The following is a 20,866-nucleotide window of genomic DNA, read 5'->3' on the forward strand; positions in this document are numbered from 1 at the left end:
AGAATTTTTGAAATGTAATTGTCTCTTGGAGTTTGGGGTGGCGTAGTGTTGCTGCTAAGAGTACTCCAAAAGGGAATTTCTGTATTTGATTTTGACACGTCTGGGCTTTTTTAAAGCTCTTTTCATAGTACTTCTGTAAAAAGGATGAATGCCATAAGAATTATCAAGTGTGTTCTTGTTATATTTATGTATTGAATCAGTAGCCTTTGTTTTTTTAAAAATATTATTTACTAGTATAATTTCAATTTGTTTCAGCTATTTGATAATTTTAATTTTGTGTTTCTTATTCCTTTGCTCTACTGTCATGTTTCTGCTCTTCCCTTTTTAATATCTTCTATTCCATCTGCATGCCTTTGTAAAGAAATGTGTTTTCTAGGTCAGTGCTACTATATTGAGGGTTCAATTAGCCTATAAAGACTTTAAGGACAATCCTATAAGCTACTTCTACTGAAACTAGGGATTCACTTAACAGTTGTGTCTCACCTATTTCCTGGATCACTTCTCCTTCACTCTTTCTTTCTTAATTATTACTACATAGCCAGAACCTTCTGTGACTTGCCAACTCGACTAGCACTCTCCTGGCTTGGGTTTCTTCTCTGTGCTTATGGTGATGATAGCAGATCTATGGTCGTTATTAGCATTAGTACTAAACCTAGGTGTGGGGAAAGGAGAGGAAGCAAACAAAAAATGAAAGAACAGCCTAGCCAGTGATGGCGAACCTATGACACGCGTGTCAGAGGTGACACGTGAACTCATTTTTTTGGTTGATTTTTCTTTGTTAAATGGCATTTAAATATATAAAATAAATATCAAAAATATAAATCTTTGTTTTACTATGGTTGCAAATATCAAAACATTTCTATATGTGACACGGCACTAGAGTTAAGTTAGGGTTTTCAAAATGCTGACACGCCGAGCTCAAAAGGTTCGCCATCACTGGCCTAGCTAGTTTGGCTCAGTGGATAGAGCGTCGACTTGCGGACTGAAGAGTCCCAGGTTTGATTCTGGTCAAGGGCATATGCCCAGGTTTTGGGCTCGATCCCCAGTAGGGGGCATGCAGGAGGCAGCCAATCAATGATTCTCTCAGATCATTGATGTTTCTATATATCTCCCCTCTCCCTTCCTTTCTCTGCAATCAATAAAAATATTTTTTTTAAAAAGATGAAAGAACAGAGGATCCCTTGCTTCCGAATAGTTCGTCCATAATATATATCTTTGTTCATGTGAATGGATAAAGCTGGACAATGCTGCTCTGGGGGCATAATGAGATTGTAATCCATATGTTAGTATTGCTTAGATGTATTTCAGGGTACCTAAATACGTTAAGTATTCTTTAATGGATGTTGTGAACATGGCAATAATTAATATTGAGTTTGGATGGAAAATACTAAATCATCTTTACTCAAACTTCTACAAATTGAGTTTTTTATTAAACACTAAAAAAATGTTAGTGTAATGTCTAGCATGTAATAAACATTCAATTAGTTGGGTTTTTATAATTTTCTTATATTTAATAATCTCCCAATTCATCTTGATTATGTGCCTGCTGTTCATTCCCTGTATATTCCTTTATAATCCTAAATAGTTACTATAGAGTAAGCCAAATTAGAGAAAAACTGCATTACTGTGGAATTGTTTCAACCCTTATTTTTTGTATCTTTAATCTTTCAATGTGATTATATTCCATAATGATACCTAAGTAACAAAAACAATAATAATAGCTAAGACAACAACCTGTGCTAGGAACTTTGTATTAAAGCATTTTCTCATTTAATCTTCACAACTCTACTAGGTAAAAATTTTAATTATATTTTAGAGATGAGGTCCCAGGACGTAAATAAGTTACCCAGAGTCACCGACATGTTGACTTCATATTGTTCACCACAAATATGAAGTGGTACAAGGACTGAAACCTGAGTGTGTATCTGAAACCAAAACTTACTTCTCCATTATTCTAAAAGGTTCCTTTTTAAATTCTAGAAAGCCCTTTTATATCTAACATACTCATTAATTGAACTATTATGATATAGGATGTGAGTACCATTAAATGATAATTTTAGAACATTAATGCTAAAACTCTTAATACATTGGACTTATATGCATCTAATTTGAGCCATAAAAGTCATCCATTTATTCCTAATCTGGGTATTAAAATTGTAGTGTATTTCTAAAATTGGCATTTGGTTGGCATGTAGAAATTTAAATATTTGCTAGGAAAAAGAGATGTATACATGGTGTCTATGAGAATGAGAATAAAAAACCAGCATTCTTATGTATAGTACTTAGCACAGTGCCTGCTACATAGTTATGGTGCAGGTAATATTTTGTCTTCCTGTATAGGATACTGTTAAAGATGACATCATAGGTTTCCTTTGAAGGGTAGACTGTTGGGCCTTCTTAAGAGCCTGCTAATAGCTCTGGCTGGGTAGCTCAGTTGGCTAGAGCATCATCCTGATAACACCAAGGTTGTGGGTTCGATCCTCAGTCAGGGCACATATGGAAAGCAACCAATAAATGGAATAGCAAATCGATGTTTCCCTCTCTCTCCCTCTCCCTTTCTTCTCTGTCTCTTTAAAATCAATCAATAAAATTTTTTAAAAAGAGTCTGCTAAGAGAAAACCATTTTCATTGTTGCCCAGATTCTTTAAATTACTTTATATACTCTTAAAGTTGCATTTTAGACCATAGTTTAACACCATTTTACATTTGAATTTGTTCCTTAAAAGAGTAGATGAAATAGAGGATTTTAAATGTGAATTTTTTTTTTTTAGCCAAACATTATTTTCACAAGTTTAAGGGATCTGGAGATGTTAAGGAGGCATCTGGACCCCAAGAAGGGATTTCCAGACTTGCAGAATGCTCGGGTGTAGAAAGTCTACAGGAAATGTCCCTGCTGAGAATGGCCACAGCTAATCCTTTCTAATACCATAGTTATTTGATTTTTTTGAGTTTATTCCTTCTCCTATTAATCAGCTGCATTAATTTAATTTCAGGAAAAATTTAGCAATAGAGAACAATATATGAAAGTAAATTGTATGATCATAGATTTTGTATTTCAGTAGTATTTTAAATGAGTAGTTTATATAAATACAAAATAAATTATACTTACTTCAAGGCAAATTTTTTATTCGTAGTTACTTAATTTCATTCTGTTATATTTGCTAGTTAAAGTGCAAGATACAGGAAACTGTTTCTCGAAATGCTACCCTCTTCCGCTCTTTAGGAATTGATATCTTCTGAAGTTATAAAGAAAAAGGAAAAGTGAATTGAAAAACGAAACATTTTAGTTTACAAATACTTACCTAAAGACTTGTCTTTCTCAGGAGCATGTAAAACACATGTTGAACATGCCTGTATCTATTAATTTCATGGTCTGATGATACGCCAAATTCTTGTATGTAAAAACAGTTTACTTAAGAATGTGCCTATTTAAAGTATTTTTTATATGTTACTCCCAGTTCCCTGTCCTTCACACATGAATCTTTCCTAAAATGGTACTGTGTAAACTGAATATTGGTATCTTCCTGGTTCCTTTCTTTGTGTACTAAACTTCTATGTATTCTCATCAAGAATGTAATTTATTGAAAATAGCACCATTCTTAATTTCTAAAATTGGTATTTAGTTGACATATAGAAATTTGAGCTTAAAAAGTTACTCAACTCATCAGCAAGCAGATCTGTAGCCTTAAAGGGGCAGCATAGATCACTTTAGCAAGAATTGGGAGAATAAGATTTGGGGTTTTTATTTTTAGAGTACTAGTGTTCAAATTTATAGACCAGAATTACATAACTAAGGAAGACATTACCACTAAACAGTTTTTTTGTTTATATCTCGGTGTGTTCTTACAAGAGAGGCTTGGAATGTATTAACTTGGTTTATATTTAACAAGAGAAAAAAACTTCATAGTTTAAGAAAATGAGGGAATGTTAAAGCAGGAAGAGCCTGAGTTGTTATCTTGTACAAAATCCTCATTTTTAAGTGTTGAAGTAAATTTCCCACCTACACAAAGAACATCTGGTTTCCCATGATTTCTATTGTTGTCTTAATTCTGTCTGAAGATCTGTACATTTAGACAAAGTTAGAGTAAATCTATTTCTTCTTCTCTATAAGTGTTTAGAACTATCTCTTCTTACTTCGTCATTAAAATGCACTTTACCAGTTCCTTCGGTTAGATCTTAAATATCCTGGTGTCTGGTTTATTCATCATCTTATTTACCATAACCAGTTTCATTTTATAAATGATTTCAAAATGTGTACTTAGAATTGAACAAAGAAAAATTTATTATTTAATAAAAATGATTTTGAGAAAAATAGATATGGCTATAGTTTTTCTAACAGATTGAAATGTTTAAGTTTTAGAATAATCTAAATTTATTTTAAGGTCTTTAAAGTTTAATATTAATTAATAAGAAAGTAAGGATTTAAGAGCCTGAGATTCCAAGTTTTATATCAGGAAATAGTGTAAACGAGAATTTTCAGCCATAATTTACTCTTGAAAAGGTGATAAAGGAAAGCAAGATTATAATTTCTCATTTTAACAAAGAGCAGTATCTTTGCCAAAAACAACAACAACACACCTGCTACATTAACTAACATTTCATGTTAATTTTACATACACGAAAATCACAGAATTGTTACAAATCTGTTGTGTAATTTTACTTTTCTGGTCACTCACTGTGGGAGTTGTGCCTTTTCTGTCTTGATTAAAAGAAGAAACTAATAGTAAAAATTAGCTCTTTCTCAATAGAGTAGAGCATTGATACAGAATATTCTTCGAGAGTAACCATTCCAAAAAACATCTCTTGGAAATCTACTTTACATTTACATTTACATTTCAGTTAGGGATACAGTTAATGATTTGGCAAGTCACTGCAAACAAGAATGTAAAGAAAAAGTAAACTTTTATATCCAGAAAGAAATATATTTTGCATTCTTATGTAAACGACCTACTTCTTAACCCTTTGTGGTCCAATGTTATTTTTGGAATTCAAACAGTCTGGTCCAAATTAATTGACGGGATTGAATGTTGAACTTTTTAATGTTATTATTGCTCAACTTTGGACCTACTCCTAGCGCCTGGTCTGTTGAGTCAGCCTCGAGGTTGGACCGAAAAGGGTTAAAACAGAATTTAAATTGTACTTTGAAAAATATGCAGTACAATACATTGTCAGATACATGTTTCCAGCATTAATTTGTGTTGATAGACATTTGTAGTTGGTGATCTGTCACTGTCCCCAAAGCAAAATCAATCATCTTTCCTCCAAAATTTTGTTTCCCTTCTGGACTTCTCTATTAGAATAACAATAATAGTAACACTTGCCATTTATTGAGAATCTAGAGCTAGGCTCTTCATGTATAATTTCTTTAGTCTTCATAAGGCAGATTTTATTGCTTACACTTTATAGAAGAGGGAACCGAGGATCAGAGAGAATAAGTAGGTTGCCCAAGGTCACAAAGCTAGTTAAAAGGCATATTGATGAACAACATAAACTGATGAACAAAAACAGATCCAGAGACAGAAACATCGATCAGATGCTCAAACCTCAGAGGGAAGGTAGGGGAGTGAGGGAGTAAGGGGGAGAGATCAACCAAAGGACTTGTATGCATGCATATAAGCATAACCAATGGACACAGACACCAGGGGGGTGAGGGCATGAATGGGAGTGGGGTGGGGAGGCAATGGGGGGATAAAGACACATATGTAATACCTTAATCAATACAGAAAAAAAAAGGCATATTGAAATTTGAGTCCTGATCTGTCAAGCTGGAAAGTTCACATCTTATCCATGACACTCCTGCATTGCCCTAACATGCATGTTTTTCATGCATTCTTAAGGGTGGGATCCTATTATAGAAACAATTTCATCATATCCCAAAAGTGGATTGTTTCTCCTTAGAGCTTGGAACTCATAGTATTGTATGAATTTACATTTCTGAGAACTTTTTCAGCATTTTATTTTCTTCCTAACTTTTATGCTATGCAGCCTTATATGCTTGTGTTTTGTCTACTTTTTAAAAAAATTATTACGACTTTTTAATCTGAGACTTTCAGAAATTTTAAACTAAACTTTACCCAACCATTTTCAATATTTCCTTATAAATGAACAAGTATATTTTCTCAAAGTTTAAATTTATTGTCTTTAAAGAATGCTTTGAAAATGTGCCACCATTTCTAGGAGAAATTTGGTATTTTTCCCTTTGTCATTTTATAAATGAAATTTAAGTTAAGGATTCAAAGAAAATGTATTGCCTCAAATTGTTTTAAGCTACATTATAATTATTTATGTATTTTTCAGAGAGAAAGAGATATAGAAGGGGGGAACACCTTATATTTAAAAGGCTAATACTTACAGTTAGGATCCTTTCAATTGTATTATTCATCAAAATTTATAACTGAGCAACTTTAAAAACTAAAGTTGTTAGTTAAAACATCTTACTGCAAAATAAGATTGACAACATTTTACTTAAATGGTTACATTATTTTTTTTACTCTGAAATTTTCTTTGCTTCCTACTGTACACTGCTTTATGTCACATTTACTACAAAATCTAAAAGGAAATATGCAAAGAAATAATAATTTGTAGTTGATTTGTTCTTGTGAAGAATGCGTAAGTAAATCAAATGGGTGCATTTATAGTCATTTTAATCTATAATTGTGTGTTGCTACCTAATTTATTAATATAAAAAATCTTAATTCTAAATAACATATATTCTATAACAATAACAACAATGTGATCTTGCCTCTGTGGTCAAATGAAATAAAGGAATCTGACTTCCTAAATATTTCTGTAAAAATAGCTATCTTAAATAATTTTTTAAATTTAAAAAAATATTTTTAAAAGATAGTCATTAAAACTACAAATGTAAATTTCATGTTAGAAGTGCACAACTATCAACATAATCAAACTTAGAAGCTTATTCTATAAAATATGAATGTTTTCTAATGTCATCTCACAAATCATGCGGTTGTGCTTTTCCACAGAACACTCCTATGACGCCTTCACCAGCTGTACAAGTGCAGAGCCAGCCTAACAGTTCTCAGCCTTCTCCATTCAGTGCATCTAGTCAACATGGGGATTCAGTGAGAAAACCTGGACACAACTTCATGTGTCTGTGGCAGTCTTGTAAAAAGTAAATGGCAATTTTATTTAATATACATAAATGTTCTTTGTTTTAGAATGCTTTTACATTCCAATTTCTGTCATCTATAGTTTATGAAAATTTTCGTTTTAAACCATTTTTAGCAAAAATATTTTATGCTAATTTAAGAGTGATGCTTACATAGATCCAGTGGCACCTAAGCTAAGAAATTTATATAAATGTCGGAAAGAGCTTCAATGGTAGGCTGTTAGGGAATGTGTTTCGATATTAGCTCTTTTTGTTTGTTTTGCTTTTTTTGTCCTAGCATCTGACATATGTTAATACCAGATGTGAGTCATGTTATTTCCAAGGTTCTAACAAAGTAATTTGCAGAAAGTCATTAGTATGTTTGTTTGCTTTTGTTTTTTAATTCATTTCATTTCATTATATTTTTATTTTTAAATTATAGTTGATGTACAATATTATATTAGTTTCAGGTTTATAACTCCATGATTAGACACTTATATAATTTATGAAGTGATCACCGTAATAAATTTAGTACCCCTCTGACACCATATATAGTTATTACAATATTATTGACAATATTCCCTATGCTGTACTTTATATCTCTGTGACTATTCTATACCAATTTGTACTTCTAAATCCTTTTACCTTTTTCACCCATCCCCTAAGCTCCCTCCCCTTTGACAACCCACAAAATGTCCTCTATATCTATGAGTCTGTTTCTGTTCTGCTTGTTTATTTTGTTTTTTAGATTCCACATGTAAGTGAAATCATTTGGCATTTGTCTTTCTTTGTCTGACTTATTTCACTCAGCACAATACCCTCTTGTTGTGGATCCATGTTGTTGTGGATGGCAAGATTTCATTCTTTTTTTATGGCTGAATCATATTCCATTATATAGGGTGGGGCAAAAGTAGGTTTACAGTTGTGAGTGTGCAAAACAATTTATTCTTACATTTTTATTTATTAATTATTTTCCATATGAACAACCATAAAGCTACTTTTGCCCCACTCTGTATATATGCACCACTTCTTTATCTGTTTGTCTATTGATGGACGCTTAAGTTGCTTCCATATTTTGGCTGTTGTAAAAAATGTTACAATAAACATATAAATATATGTCTTTTTGATTTAGTATTTTGTGTTTCTTTGAATAAATACCCAGAAGTGGAATTGCTGAACCTTTTTTTTTCTCTTTTATTGTCTTTGCTTAAAGTCTATTTTGTCTGGTATAAGTTTTGCTACCCCAGCTGGTTTTTTATTGTTCGTTTCCATTTTCATGAAATAACTTTTTCCATCCCTTTGCTTTCAGTCTGTGTCTTTCCATCTGAAGTGAGTCTCTTGTAGACAGCATATGTAAGGGTTACATTTTCTTTTCCATTCAGTCACCCTGTGTCTTTAGAGCATTTAATCCATTTGATTTGCATTTAAAGTAATTGTTGTCCTGGCTGGGTAGCTCAGTTGGTTAGAGTGTTGTCCTGATACGCCAAAGTTGCAGGTTCAGTCTTTGGTCAGGGTACATACAAAAAGCAGCCAGTGAGTGAGTGAGTAAGTAGAAAAACAAATTGGTGTTTTTCTCCTTGTGTGTCTCTCTCTTTCCATTCCTCTCTCTCTCTAAAATCAATAAAAAAAGTTATTGTTGATAGATATGCATTTATTGCCATTTTATTATTCATATTTTTAATCATTTTCTTAATGAGACCCTTTAATATGTCTTACATACGAGTTTGGTGGTGATGGATCCCTTTAGCTTTAGATTCATATCTAGGAAGCACTTTATGTGTACTTTGATCCTAAATGATAGTTTTGCTGGGTAATTTTGGTTGCTTTTCATTACTTTGAATATTTCTTGCCAATTACTTCTGCCCTGCAAAGTTTCTGTTGATAAATTAGCTGACAGTCTTATGGGAGCTCCCTTGTAGGTAACTAACTGCTATTCCTTGCTGCTTTTAAGATTCTCTTTTGTCTTTAACCTTTGCCTTTTTAATTATGATGTGTCTTGGTATGGATCTTTTTGGGTTCATCTTATTTTGGACCCTGTGCTTATTGGACTTGTATCTCTTTCTATTCACCAGGTTAGGGAAGTTTTCTTGTAATTTTTAAAAATAGTTTTTAGTTTCTTGCTCCTCTCTCTTCTCCTTCTGCCATCCCATGATGTGAATGTTGATACAATTGAAGTTGTCCCAGAAGCTCCTTATATTATCCTCATTTTTGGGGAATCTTTTTTCTTTTTGCTATTCTGATTCAGTGTTTTTTGTTTCCTCATATTCCAAATCATTTATTTGATTCTCTGATTCATCTACTCTACTATTGATTCTCTGTAATTTCATTTCAGTTATTGTGTTCTTTGCTTCTGAAGGGTGCTTTTTTTTAATGTTTTCTATCTCCATTTTTATTTCCTCTCTCTTTGTTGAAGTTCTCACTAAGTTCATCTACTCTTCCCCTACTTTCATTGAGCATCCTTATAACCAATGTTTTGAACTCTTGACTCTGCATCTGATAGATTCCTTGTTTCCATCTTGTTTAGTTCTTTTTCTGGAGTTTTATTCTTTCCTTTCACTTGAGACATATTTCTTTGTCTCCTCATTTTGGTTACCTGCCTGTGTTTGTGTCTATGTGTAGGTAGAGCTGCTATGGCTCCTAGTCTTGGTATAGTGACTTTATGTAGTAGGTGTCCAGTAGGTTCCTGTGGCCCTGCCTCCCCAGTCTCCTGAACTGGGTGCTCCAAGTGTGCCCTCCATGTGAGCTGTGTGCACCCTCCTGTTGTAGTTGTGCCTTGATTATTGTTAGTACATTAATGGGAGTGATTTACCCCCAGGCTGACCCCACAGAGCAGAACTCACTTTAGCAGGTCTCAGATACCCAGTGAGTCTACTGAGTTTGTTGATCATGGAGGTAGTGGGTGGTGCTTCACCATGGTGTGAAGCTGTCTATTGGTTACATTGGATCAGTGCCTCCTGGGAGGTAGAGGCCAATGTCAGCCATTGCTTGTGCCCTGCCCAGGGCCACTGGGCATGAGCTTCAAAATGATCTGCAGCTGGCTACTACTTGTGATGGGCTTGGAGGTGTCCAGAAGACGCCAAGCTGTGAACCAAGGGTGCTAGTGCCAGGCCTGGGGTTACTTAGCAAAAGGTACAGTTATGCAGAGGGCAGATGCTGCTTGTTTGAGAGACTTTAGGAAAGTCTTTTAGGAAAATTGGCAGCACGAGCCAAGACAGGCCTTTTGTATGGAAAAGTCTGAAGGGCTTGGGTGGGCCCGAAAATTGGGTTGGGTGGGGTCTCAGGCAATCATCAAGGTGGGGCTAACTGTTAAATTAATCAGGTTGATGGAGAATCAGATATAGCGCCTGCCTTCGGGTTCTTTGGGGGAAGGGCTCAGAAAAGGAACAATGGCCTCTGCCAGCACCTCTGTCTGGGAGAAAGCTGCCCCTCCAGCTCTTGACCTGATGCCAGACAGTTCATTTCCTCCCCATATGTCTCCAGTGGCAGTTGAGCTGCTTTCCTAGCGTTGGAGCTCAGAGGGAGTGAGCCCAAGTACATCTGACTGCACCCTTTAAAAAGAATGCCTTATGTCCAGCTGGGGTGGCTCGGTGGTTGAATGTCGACCTATGCACCAGGAGGTCAAGGTTTGATTCCCAGTCAGGGCATATGCCTGGGTTGCAGCCTTGATCTCCAGTGCAGGATGTTTAAGAGGCAGTCTTTCAATGTTCTCTCCCATCATTGGTGTTTCTATCTCTCCCTCTCCCTTCCTCTCTGACATCAATAAAAACATTTAAAAAAGAAAAAATGCCTAGGATTCCAGCAGTACTTTGTCTCAGCTACAATCTCTGCTGGTTTTCACAGCCAGAAGTTACGGGGACTTCTCTTCCCAGCACTGGAACCCTGGGCTCGGCAGGGCCAGGTGTGGGTCTGGGACCCCTGGCTCCCCAGGAAGGACCTCTGCTGCTGAGATATCCCTCCAACTTTTTAACCACAGGTGGGTTGGGGACCAGCCCATTCTGCATATCTTTCCCTCCTACCTCAATGTGGCTATTCTCAATATTTTTAAATGAGTATTTCTGTTCAGGTAGATTTCAGGTGGTTTTGAAATGGTTGTTCGGTAGTGTAGTTGTAATTTTGATGTGGTTGTGGGAGGTTACGAGTACTGCATTTACCTACATCACCATTTTGACTGGAAGCCAGGTATTAGATTTCAACGAGAGAATCTGATTTTTTTGTTTGGCTATGAAAAGAGATCGTTTTTTTTTTAAAGTGACTATAAGTTAGTGGACACTGAAGAATTTCTATATATTGAAACTTAAAGTTAATAATCTGTTAGGAAAAATGACTTGTCTTAAATTTGAGTTTGGGATGGACAATCCATGAAACTTCTTTTTAAAGCCATAGATCTCACAGTTTAATAACTAAGATGAATAATGAGTAGAACTGAACTTCTTAAGGCTTTCTTTGACTTGAAGGAAAACTTGAAAATAATACTGTTTAAAACAAAATCTTAGTTCCTTTAACATACTCAGCCAAGAACCTTTGCCATGTCACACTTTAGAGTTCTAAGACTAATGTACTTATCTTAATGAAATAATATTCTCATCTTTTAGATATCACAGATGCTCTTTCACTTTTTCTAACTGATAGCAGAAATCAGATCCTTTTAAAAATTATATTTGCTCTTCATAATATTTATCTTTAGACTTTGTATTTCACTGTGAACTTCATATATTGTTGTATGATTGCGGCTATCAATATAGCCCAGGGATTGTTAGCAGTATGAAAAATTTCTTTGGACAGTGTTTCTCATTTTAAAATCTCAACCCAGTAGTGGGGTCATGAAATCATTTGTTCCGTCTCTACCAGTGAGTTTTTGCCTCTTTCCTTTGCAATTAAAAATGAATAAAATATATCAGAGTCTATTCATGTTAGTAAGGGTAAGTATTGTTTCCAGTTATATGTGTATATTACATACATATATATGTGTGTGTGTGTGTGTGTGTGTGTGTGCGCGCGCGCGCTAGATCATAGTGTATAATCTGTTTGTCAAAAAGGTCCTTTAGTCCTAGCTGGTGTGGTTCAGTTGGTTGGAGCATTGTCCCATGCACCGAAAGGTTTTGGGTTTGATTCCCAGTCAGGGCACATACCTAGGTTGCAGGTTTGATCCCTAGTCAGGATGTGTAGGAAAGGCAACTGATTGATGTTTCTTTCTCTCCCTTTCTTTCTTTCTTAAAAAAATTTTTTTTTAAAGGTTGCTTAAAAATTAGTGCTTTAGGCTGTTTCTGATTACTTTTTTTTTCATTCATTTAATTCAGCCATATATCTTTTTTGTGTGTGTAGCTTCTGGAGTAGGTACTATTTGTTGACTAAAAAGTTTAATAACAGCTGCTTTACTTGAAGTATTAGAGTATTTTAAGAAATCACCCTAGCCAAGTAGCTCAGTTGGTTAGTGTTGCCCCAATATGCCAAGGTTTCGGTTTCAATCACCATTCAGGGCACATATAAGAATCAACCAGTGAATGCATAAATATGTGGAACAACATATCTCCCCTCTCTCTCTCTTTCTCTCTCCTTAGTACATTTAAAAAAATAATTTTTTTTTTACTGGAATTGTAAATGCACAGCACAATTTTCCATCTTGCTAGTAGGATCAATATTTCAAAATTTGATGATGTAACTTTTCTTTGCAAGCCTTTTCTGAATAACACAGACTCAACAAGCCTCTTAAAACCATGTTTAAAGCCAGTTTTAGATACTCATTAGTATTAACTTCAGTTTGATTTTGCAAATATTTATGGAGGGTGCATGTGCTAGGAGCTAGAAATGTGGAGATCACTCTCAGTCCTTAAGGAAGCAGATCCAGAAAACTCCAGACAAATAAAGTACAGTACCATTAAGAATAACGGACAGTTAATATAATGCTGAGATGGTTGGGAAAGTTTCACTACAGACATTACTTTGGAATTGGGTCTTGAAAAGTGAGTAGGTGTTTGTTATGCAAAAATAATTCTAATCCGAATAGCAAGTGTAGGGAATTATTTAAGGAACTAGTACACCCAGGGACTTATGAGAAGCTTAGGATGCCAAGAGCATAAGCACATGAAGGGAGTGAGAAATGGCTATTATTCATATTTAGTTTCAATTCCACATGGAAAAATACATCATAGCTATATTGTCCACTAAGTGGCTATGCTCTAATTAATATCACATCAAAAACATGTAACAACATTCCTAGTTTCCATAAGATTTCTAACTAAAATTATTTCCTTTGCTGATATTTTATTGTGAAATGTTTACTATTTAAAGTTGAAATAATCATATGCTTTACTGCTTTCATAGAATTAAAGTGGTTTTGAATATACATTTAACCTGTATTTATGATCATATCTGTGGTACGATCATACTTTACATAGACTTTTTGTATTTGTAATTCTTTTTTTCTGTATATTATATAGATTGTTTTCATTGAGCCACCCACACTTATACCATGGTATCAGTGCATACTAGGATTGTGTTTTTCATCTGCAGGAATGTATCTTGAAAAGATGGAAACGACTCCCCCCTTCTACCCCCCCACTCTTTAAACATAATCTACACCTCTGCAGAAAAAGAATGTTAATCCCTTCAATACAGGGTGGGCCAAAATAGGCTTACAGTTGTGAGCATGCAAAATCCTTAATGACTGTTTCTCATACTCACAACTGTAAACCTACCTTTGACCCACTCTGTATTGAGTTCTAAATGTATCGAGTCAATATTTACATTTCTCCACTTCTTTTGTTTATTTAGAGTTTAAATTAGTATACAAGATTGCCGCTGGTTGCGAAGTCCTTTAAATCTCTTTTAATCTGTAGATTACCTCCTCTCTCTCTCTCTCTCTCTCTCCTAATTGTTTTCCTTGCAATTTTTCATTGATAAAAGCAGTTCATTTGTCCTGTACAGCATCACAATCTGGATTTTGCTGGTATTGTTTGGCATGTTACTCTGACCCTGTATTTTCTGTCAGTTGGTAGTTTGGTCTAGATATTTGATCAGATTTTGGTTTGATTTTTATAAACAACCATTTTATTTTTAATAATTCTTTTTTCCCCATTGACCCCCTCCAACCCGCCCAAGTCCTCCCCCTCCCCGCCCCAGGCCTTCAGCACCCTATTGTCTGTGTCCATGGCTTATGCATTAAAGGTCTGTGGTTGATTACCTCCCACCCACCCACCCACCCTCCCCTGCCTTTCCTCTGAGATTCGGCACTCTGTTCCATGCTTCCATCATTTTAGAAATGACATGGGTACTTTCCATCAGGAGATATGTAATATCTTGTCTCTATGTTTGTGAGGTAGACAGCCATTAGAATCATTGGATAGATCCATTATTTCATTAAGGGTTTTAAAATGTAAAAGTTCGTTTATCAACACTTTGATTTTTTTGAGGAATAGTTTCTAGAGAAAAGGTTAGATAGGTTTTTTATTTCTCTTGTTTACCAATTTTCAAAATAATGAGTTATTTACTAACACTATACAAAGGTGACCATGAGGTTTGGTTGGTTGGTGGTTTTTTATTTCAGTATCATTATAAACGAAATTATTAATTTAAACATTTTGAGGTGTTTTAATCCATTGCAGTTAATTATGTACTTCTTGATGTTCCATCCACTTGTTGTATCTTTGGCCACTGAAGGCCTATTCAAGCTGGATTCCAAGTCCTTTGGTTGTGATCTTAATATAATTTTTTTTATAGCTTCCTTGCTTTCTGTTAGACAGAATGTTTCAGGCTTCTCTTGTACATTTCCTGCCCCATACCTGGAATAAAGTATTTCTGCAAGGACATCTGGTGTCTTTTAATAAGAATTGGTATTTAAGCTCCTTCTCATCACTTTTAAGTTGGTTATTGCTTCAAGGACTTTTCAGTTGACAGACTAGAAAAATAAATGGTTTTTATCTCATGTTTAGGAAGACCTTCTCAACTCTAAGATCATAAAATACACATTTTATTGCCTTCCACTACTTTAACCCTTTGAGTGCCAACCAATATCCTAGGAACTATGCTAAAATTGCCAAGGCATTTTTGCTGATTTTACAGCAGTTTAGGAAAAAAATTATGAAAATTAGGCAGATAAATGCCAGTGGTCAATTTTACAACTACAGACATTCGGCATCATAAGTAATCTGCACTTAGGTGCCATCTGTCAATAAAGAGTGAACTACTAGCATCTAATAGTGACACTGCAGGAGGAGCGCGATAGCGCTCCCGGCACTCTAGGGGTTAATATTTTAACGTGTTGTTCCATCTATAATTTTAGTTTCATGTATCTAGCTTTATTGTTTTCCAAGTGACTAACATGTTAACTAGTTCATCTTTCCCTTGGGCATTTGAATTTTCACCTTTGATATATACTAAATTCCTGTATGCTTTTATTTCTGGATTAGTGGCTCGGTGCACGAAACTCGTGCATGGAGGGACCCCAGCCTGCACCCTCTCCAATTGGGAACCCCTTGGGGGATGTCTGACTGCTGGCAGTCAGATATCCCTCTTGCAATCTAGGACTACTGGCTCCTAACCGCTCACCTGCCTGCCTGCCTGATTGCCCCTAAGTGCCTCTGCCTGCCTGATCACCCCTAACTGCCTCTGCCTACCTGATCGCCCCCAACTGCCCTCCCCTGCCAGCCTGATTGCCCCTAACTGCCTCTGCTTCGGCCCCCACCACCATGGCTTTGTCCTGAAGGAAGTCGGACATCCGGAAGATGGCCAGTTAACCCGGTCTAAGTAGCATATTACCCTTTTATTAGTATAGATAGATTATATAGGATAGGATTGCTTAATTAGGGGGTGGGGAAGCCTTTTCAGCAGGAGGAGATGCTCTTGGCAGACAAAAATACATAATCCCTATACTGGACTGATAGCCAACCATATATATGCACTATACTGCCAAACTGGTCATTTAAAAATTGAACTGCTTTCTTACATCTTACACCAAACAGCTGTTGCCCTTAAAACCCCTCCTCAGCCGCCACCTTAGGTTCTGTCTTCGCAGTTCACCCAGATTAGGTTCTGATTGGTCGGTTTCTATGCCTATCAGCGTCAAAAGCTCCGCCTCCTAGGCAGCCATTAGCTCCTCTCAGTTCACCCAGATTTGGTTCTGATTGGTTAGTTTCTATGCCATTCAGCGTCTCTGGGTCTATCTCTGGGCGTGATCATAGAGGCAGGGCTGATCAGCAGCTGCCCCAGGCTACTGGCAAAGTGGGGGGGGCGGTGAACTGCTGATCTCTTGGAGAGAAAGAGGCTCAGCTGCTGGCGAGGCAGCTGCTGATCAGCCCCGCCTCTCTGAGGTCAGCAATTCAGCCCGCTCGCCAGTCCTCACCCACCCAAGCCTGTTGCGCACAGTCTGGCATTCGTTTGAGCCTTCGGTCGTATTGGACGTTATGGACCTTGGCTTTTTTTTATATATAGATTATTTGTTATTCCACTGGTTTGTATCCTTATACCTTCACTGTAAATTTTAATGTTAGATATGGCAAGATCCTGCTCTTAATTATTTTTTTCAGAGTATTTCCATTATCTTTTCAAGCACTTAATCTTGTACCAGGCACTGTACTACTTTTTGGTTTGCTTTTGTTTGTAAATCCTGACCTGAGGATATTTTTCCTTTTTTTAGAGAGAGAAAGTGTAAAGGGGAGGGAAGAGGGGGAGAGAGAGAGAAACATTGACAGAGAGAGAGATGTCGATTGGTTGTCTCCTGAACCCACCCAGCTAAGGCCAGGATGAAACCTGCAACTGAGGTAGATGCGCTTGACCGGAAATTGAACCCCAGACCCTTTGGTCTGTGGGCTGTGCTGTTTAACCACTGAGAAAAACCAGCCAGGGCCTACTTTTTGAAATTAGAATGATGTATAATTTAGAGTTGGTACCTGCATAGATATTTCTTATTTCAAATAAACCTCAGAATGGTTCTAGAGATCCTCCAAAAAAGCATGTTGGGATTTTCATTTTAATTACTTTTAATAAATAGGTATTTTTTGTTTGTGCTTAATAGTGAACATTTCCCAATATTGATTTTTCCTTTACAAGTAAAAGGTATCAACCCATGGTATTATAGTCTTATTTACCTGAGTAGAGCTTTAATATTTGTGTGTGTGTGTGTGTGTGTGTGTGTGTATCCCATGTTCAAAGGCTGTTAAATCGCGTTGTTTACCCATATCTTCAGAAAAAAATCACTTCTGTCATGGTAAACAACCTGCTTCCCTATTTATAATGGTCTGGCTCTATAGCGGTGGTCGGCAAACTCAGAGCCAAATATCAACAGTACAACGATTGAAATTTCTTTTGAGAGCCAAATTTTTTAAACTTAAACTATATAGGTAGGTACATTGTTATTAACTTAATTAGGGTACTCCTAAGGCTTAGGAAGAGCCACACTCAAGGGGCCAAAGAGCCGCATGTGGCTTGCGAGCCGCAGTTTGCCAACCACAACCCTATAGCAACTTCAGCGCGAAATTATAGCTGATTTGCCTACAAACGTCAGGTGGTCATAATAATCTGGCTACTCAGTGTATATTATGCAACTTTATTAAGGTTATTGCTAGTTGTGTCTCTTACTTTTTGTTGCTGTCATAAATGGTCTTAGCTTCTATTATATTTTTCAACTGATGGTTATTTTCTATATTAATACTGCTTAGCCTCTCATCCAATTGTAATATCTAATGTTTCCAGACAGTTACATACTCGTAGTGATAGTATTTATTCTTACCTTTTTTAAAAAAATGAGTGGACTGTTTTTTAAAGCAGTTTTAGGTTTATAGAAAAACTGAACAGAGTATCCATATGCTGCCTCTTTCCTGCATAGTTTCCTTTAATATTGATCTTGAATTATTGTGGTACATATGTTATGATTGATGAATAATATTTACTAGTATATGTTATTATTAATTAAAGTCCATAGTTTCCAATAGGTTTCAGTCGTTGTGTTATATAGTTCTACTAGAAGCCCAGTGCACGAATTTGTGCATGGGTGGGATCCAGCCAGCCTGCCCTTATCGGGGCCAGGCTGGCCAGGGGGAGGGGCCGCAGGAGGTTGGCCGGCTGTAGTGCACATCATAGCAACCTGTCGTTCTGGTCGCTTTGCTTTTTTATATATACTAGAAGCCCGATGCATGAAATTCGTTTACGGGGGCAGGGGGGTGGTCCCTCAGCCCAGCCTACACCCTCTCGCAATCCAGGACCCCTAGGTGATGTCCTACTGCCGGTTTAGGCCCGATCCCAGTGGGACATCCCCTAAACCGGCAGTAGGACATCCCTCTCACAATCCGGGACTGCTGGCTCCTAACTGCTCGCCTGCCTGATTGCCCCTAACCACTCTGCCTGACTGCCTGCCTGATCATCCCTAACCGCTCACCTGCCTGCCTGATTGCCCCTAACCGCTCGCCTGCCTGCCTGCTTAATCGCTCCTAACCACTCACCTGCCTGCCTGATCGCCCCTAACCTCTTGCCTGCCTGCCTGATCGCTCCTAACTGCTTTCCTGCCTGCCTGATTGCCTCTAACTGCTCACCTGCCTGCCTGATCGCCCCTAACCGCCTCCACTTGCCTGCCTGATAGTCCCTAACCACTCTGCCTGCCTGCTTGATCGTTCCTAACCACTTACCTGCCTGCCTGATTGCCCCTAAATGTTCGCCTGCCTGCCTGATTGCCTCTAACTGCTCGCCTGCCTGCCTGATCGCCCCTAACCGCCTCTGCCTCGGCCCCCACCACGGTGGCTTCGTCCAGAAGGTCTTTTGGCTGTCTGGTCTAATTAGCATATTATGCTTTTACTATTATAGATAGATGGATTTTGATAATACATAATGTCATGTATCCACTATTACAGAATCACTCAGAATAGTTTCACCACCCTCCCTTGTTTCACCTATTCATCTCTTTTCACTACCTCCATTCCAGACCCTAGCAGGTCCAGATTTTTTACTTTCTGTATAGTTTTGTCTTTTCCAGAATGTCATATTGTTGGAATCATACAGTATGTAAACCTTTTCAGACTGGGTTCTTTCACTAGCAGTATAGTTGTGAGTACATGAAACACATAGTTCTAGTCTTCCACAATTATTTATTAATTATTGTATTATTTTCCATACAAATAACTATAAACCTACTTTTGCCCCACTCCGTATATAATGAAAGTTTCTCCATGTCTTTTCTGGCTTGATAGCTCATTTCTTTTTCTTGCTGAATAATATTTCTTTGTATGGATGTACCAGTTTACTTATCCATTTACCTGTTGACATTTTGGCTGCTTCTGGGTTTTGGCAATAATAAATAAAGATGTTATAAAAGTTTGTGTGCAGGTTTTTGTATGGACACAATTTTTCAACTCATTTGGGCAAATACCTAGTATAACAATTGTTTGATCTTATGGTAAGACATGTTTAGCATGTAAGAAACTGCCAAGCTGTTTTACAAAGTGGCTGTACCACTGCATTTCTACTAACAGTGAAGGCGAGTTCCTGGTGCTCCACATCCTCATCAACACTTGGTATTGTCAGTTTTTTAGGTTTCAGCCATTCTATTAGATGTGCATTTGTTTTAATTTGGGTTTTCCTATTGATGAAAGATCTTGAGCATCTTTTCATATGCTTATTTACCATCTATAAATTACCTTTGATGGGGTGATAAAAGACATTATTTTGCTAAGTTTTTAGTAATCCATGGATATTAGATTTTGTCAAATGCTTTTTCTGTCTCTATTAATATGTTCATATGATTTTCCTTTTAGCCTGTTGTTGTGATGGATTACATCAATCAGTATTTGAATGGTGAAATAATCCTTGTATACCTGGAATGCATGAATGAATGAATGAATGAATGAATGAATTTTTAGCTTGGCTTAAGATATTTATTCACTGCTCTCATAGTTAGCCTCAATGGCTCAGCAAAAGGGTGGTAGAGCAAGGTTGTGGCATACAGTGACACAGTGCATCCTCATTTTTCATTGTTACATAGCAGTTTTTATACATTGCTTCAATTTGCTAATATTTTTTTGTGGATTTTTACACCTATGTTCATGAGTGATAATGGTCTGTAGTTTTCCTGACTTTGCCTTTGGTATTAGAGTAATGCTGGCCTCATATAGTGAGTTAGGAAATGTTCACTCCATGATTTTCTGTTAGGAATTATAGAGAACTAGAGGCCCAATGCATGAAATTCAGGCAAGGGGCTTTGGCCACTGTGGCTTTGTCTGGAAGGTCGTCTGGAAGGACGTCCAGCTATCTGGTCTAATTAGCATATTATGCTTTCATTATTATAGACATAGATTAGTATAATTTCCTCCTTAAATGTTTGGTAGAAGTCACCAGTAAAATCATCTTGTCCTGGTGGTTTCTTTTTTAGGAGGTTATTAATCAATGATACATTTACTTTAATAGTCATAGGCTTATTCAGATGATCTATTTCTCCTTGTGTGAGTTTTGGCAGATTGTGTCTTTTCGAGAATTGGTCTGTCATCTAAGTTACCATATTTGTGGCATAGAGTTATTCATAATATTCCTTTATTATCTCTTTAATGTTGTGGGCTCAGTAGCAAGAGCTACTGATATTAAAATTTGTGACTTTCCCCCTTTTTTTCCCCTTGGATAAGCTGACTAGAGCTTTATCTATTTTATTGATCTTTTCATAGATCCAGCTTTTGATCTGGTTGATATTTTTTTCTATTGTTTCCCTGTTGTCATTTAATTGATTTCTGCTCTAACTTTTATTATTACTGTTTGCTTTGAGCTTATATTGCTCTTCTTTCTCTA

The 20,866-nt window shown here is 36.6% G+C and overlaps 1 protein-coding gene across 3 annotated transcripts in view; it reads left to right on the forward strand.

The window, feature by feature from the left end:
* Positions 1-20,866, forward strand: part of ARID2 (AT-rich interaction domain 2) — a 183,245-nt gene that overhangs the window by 133,505 nt on the left and 28,874 nt on the right. For all 3 annotated transcript variants that reach the window (XM_006091453.3, XM_023756276.1, XM_023756277.1), the window contains one exon: positions 6,984-7,132. In XM_006091453.3, coding sequence (XP_006091515.1) covers positions 6,984-7,132 — 149 coding nt within the window. The remainder of the gene's footprint in view (positions 1-6,983; positions 7,133-20,866) is intronic.

The sequence above is a fragment of the Myotis lucifugus genome, unplaced genomic scaffold, assembly GCF_000147115.1.
Source record: "Myotis lucifugus unplaced genomic scaffold, Myoluc2.0 scaffold_91, whole genome shotgun sequence".
NCBI classification, from domain to species: Eukaryota; Metazoa; Chordata; class Mammalia; order Chiroptera; family Vespertilionidae; genus Myotis; species Myotis lucifugus.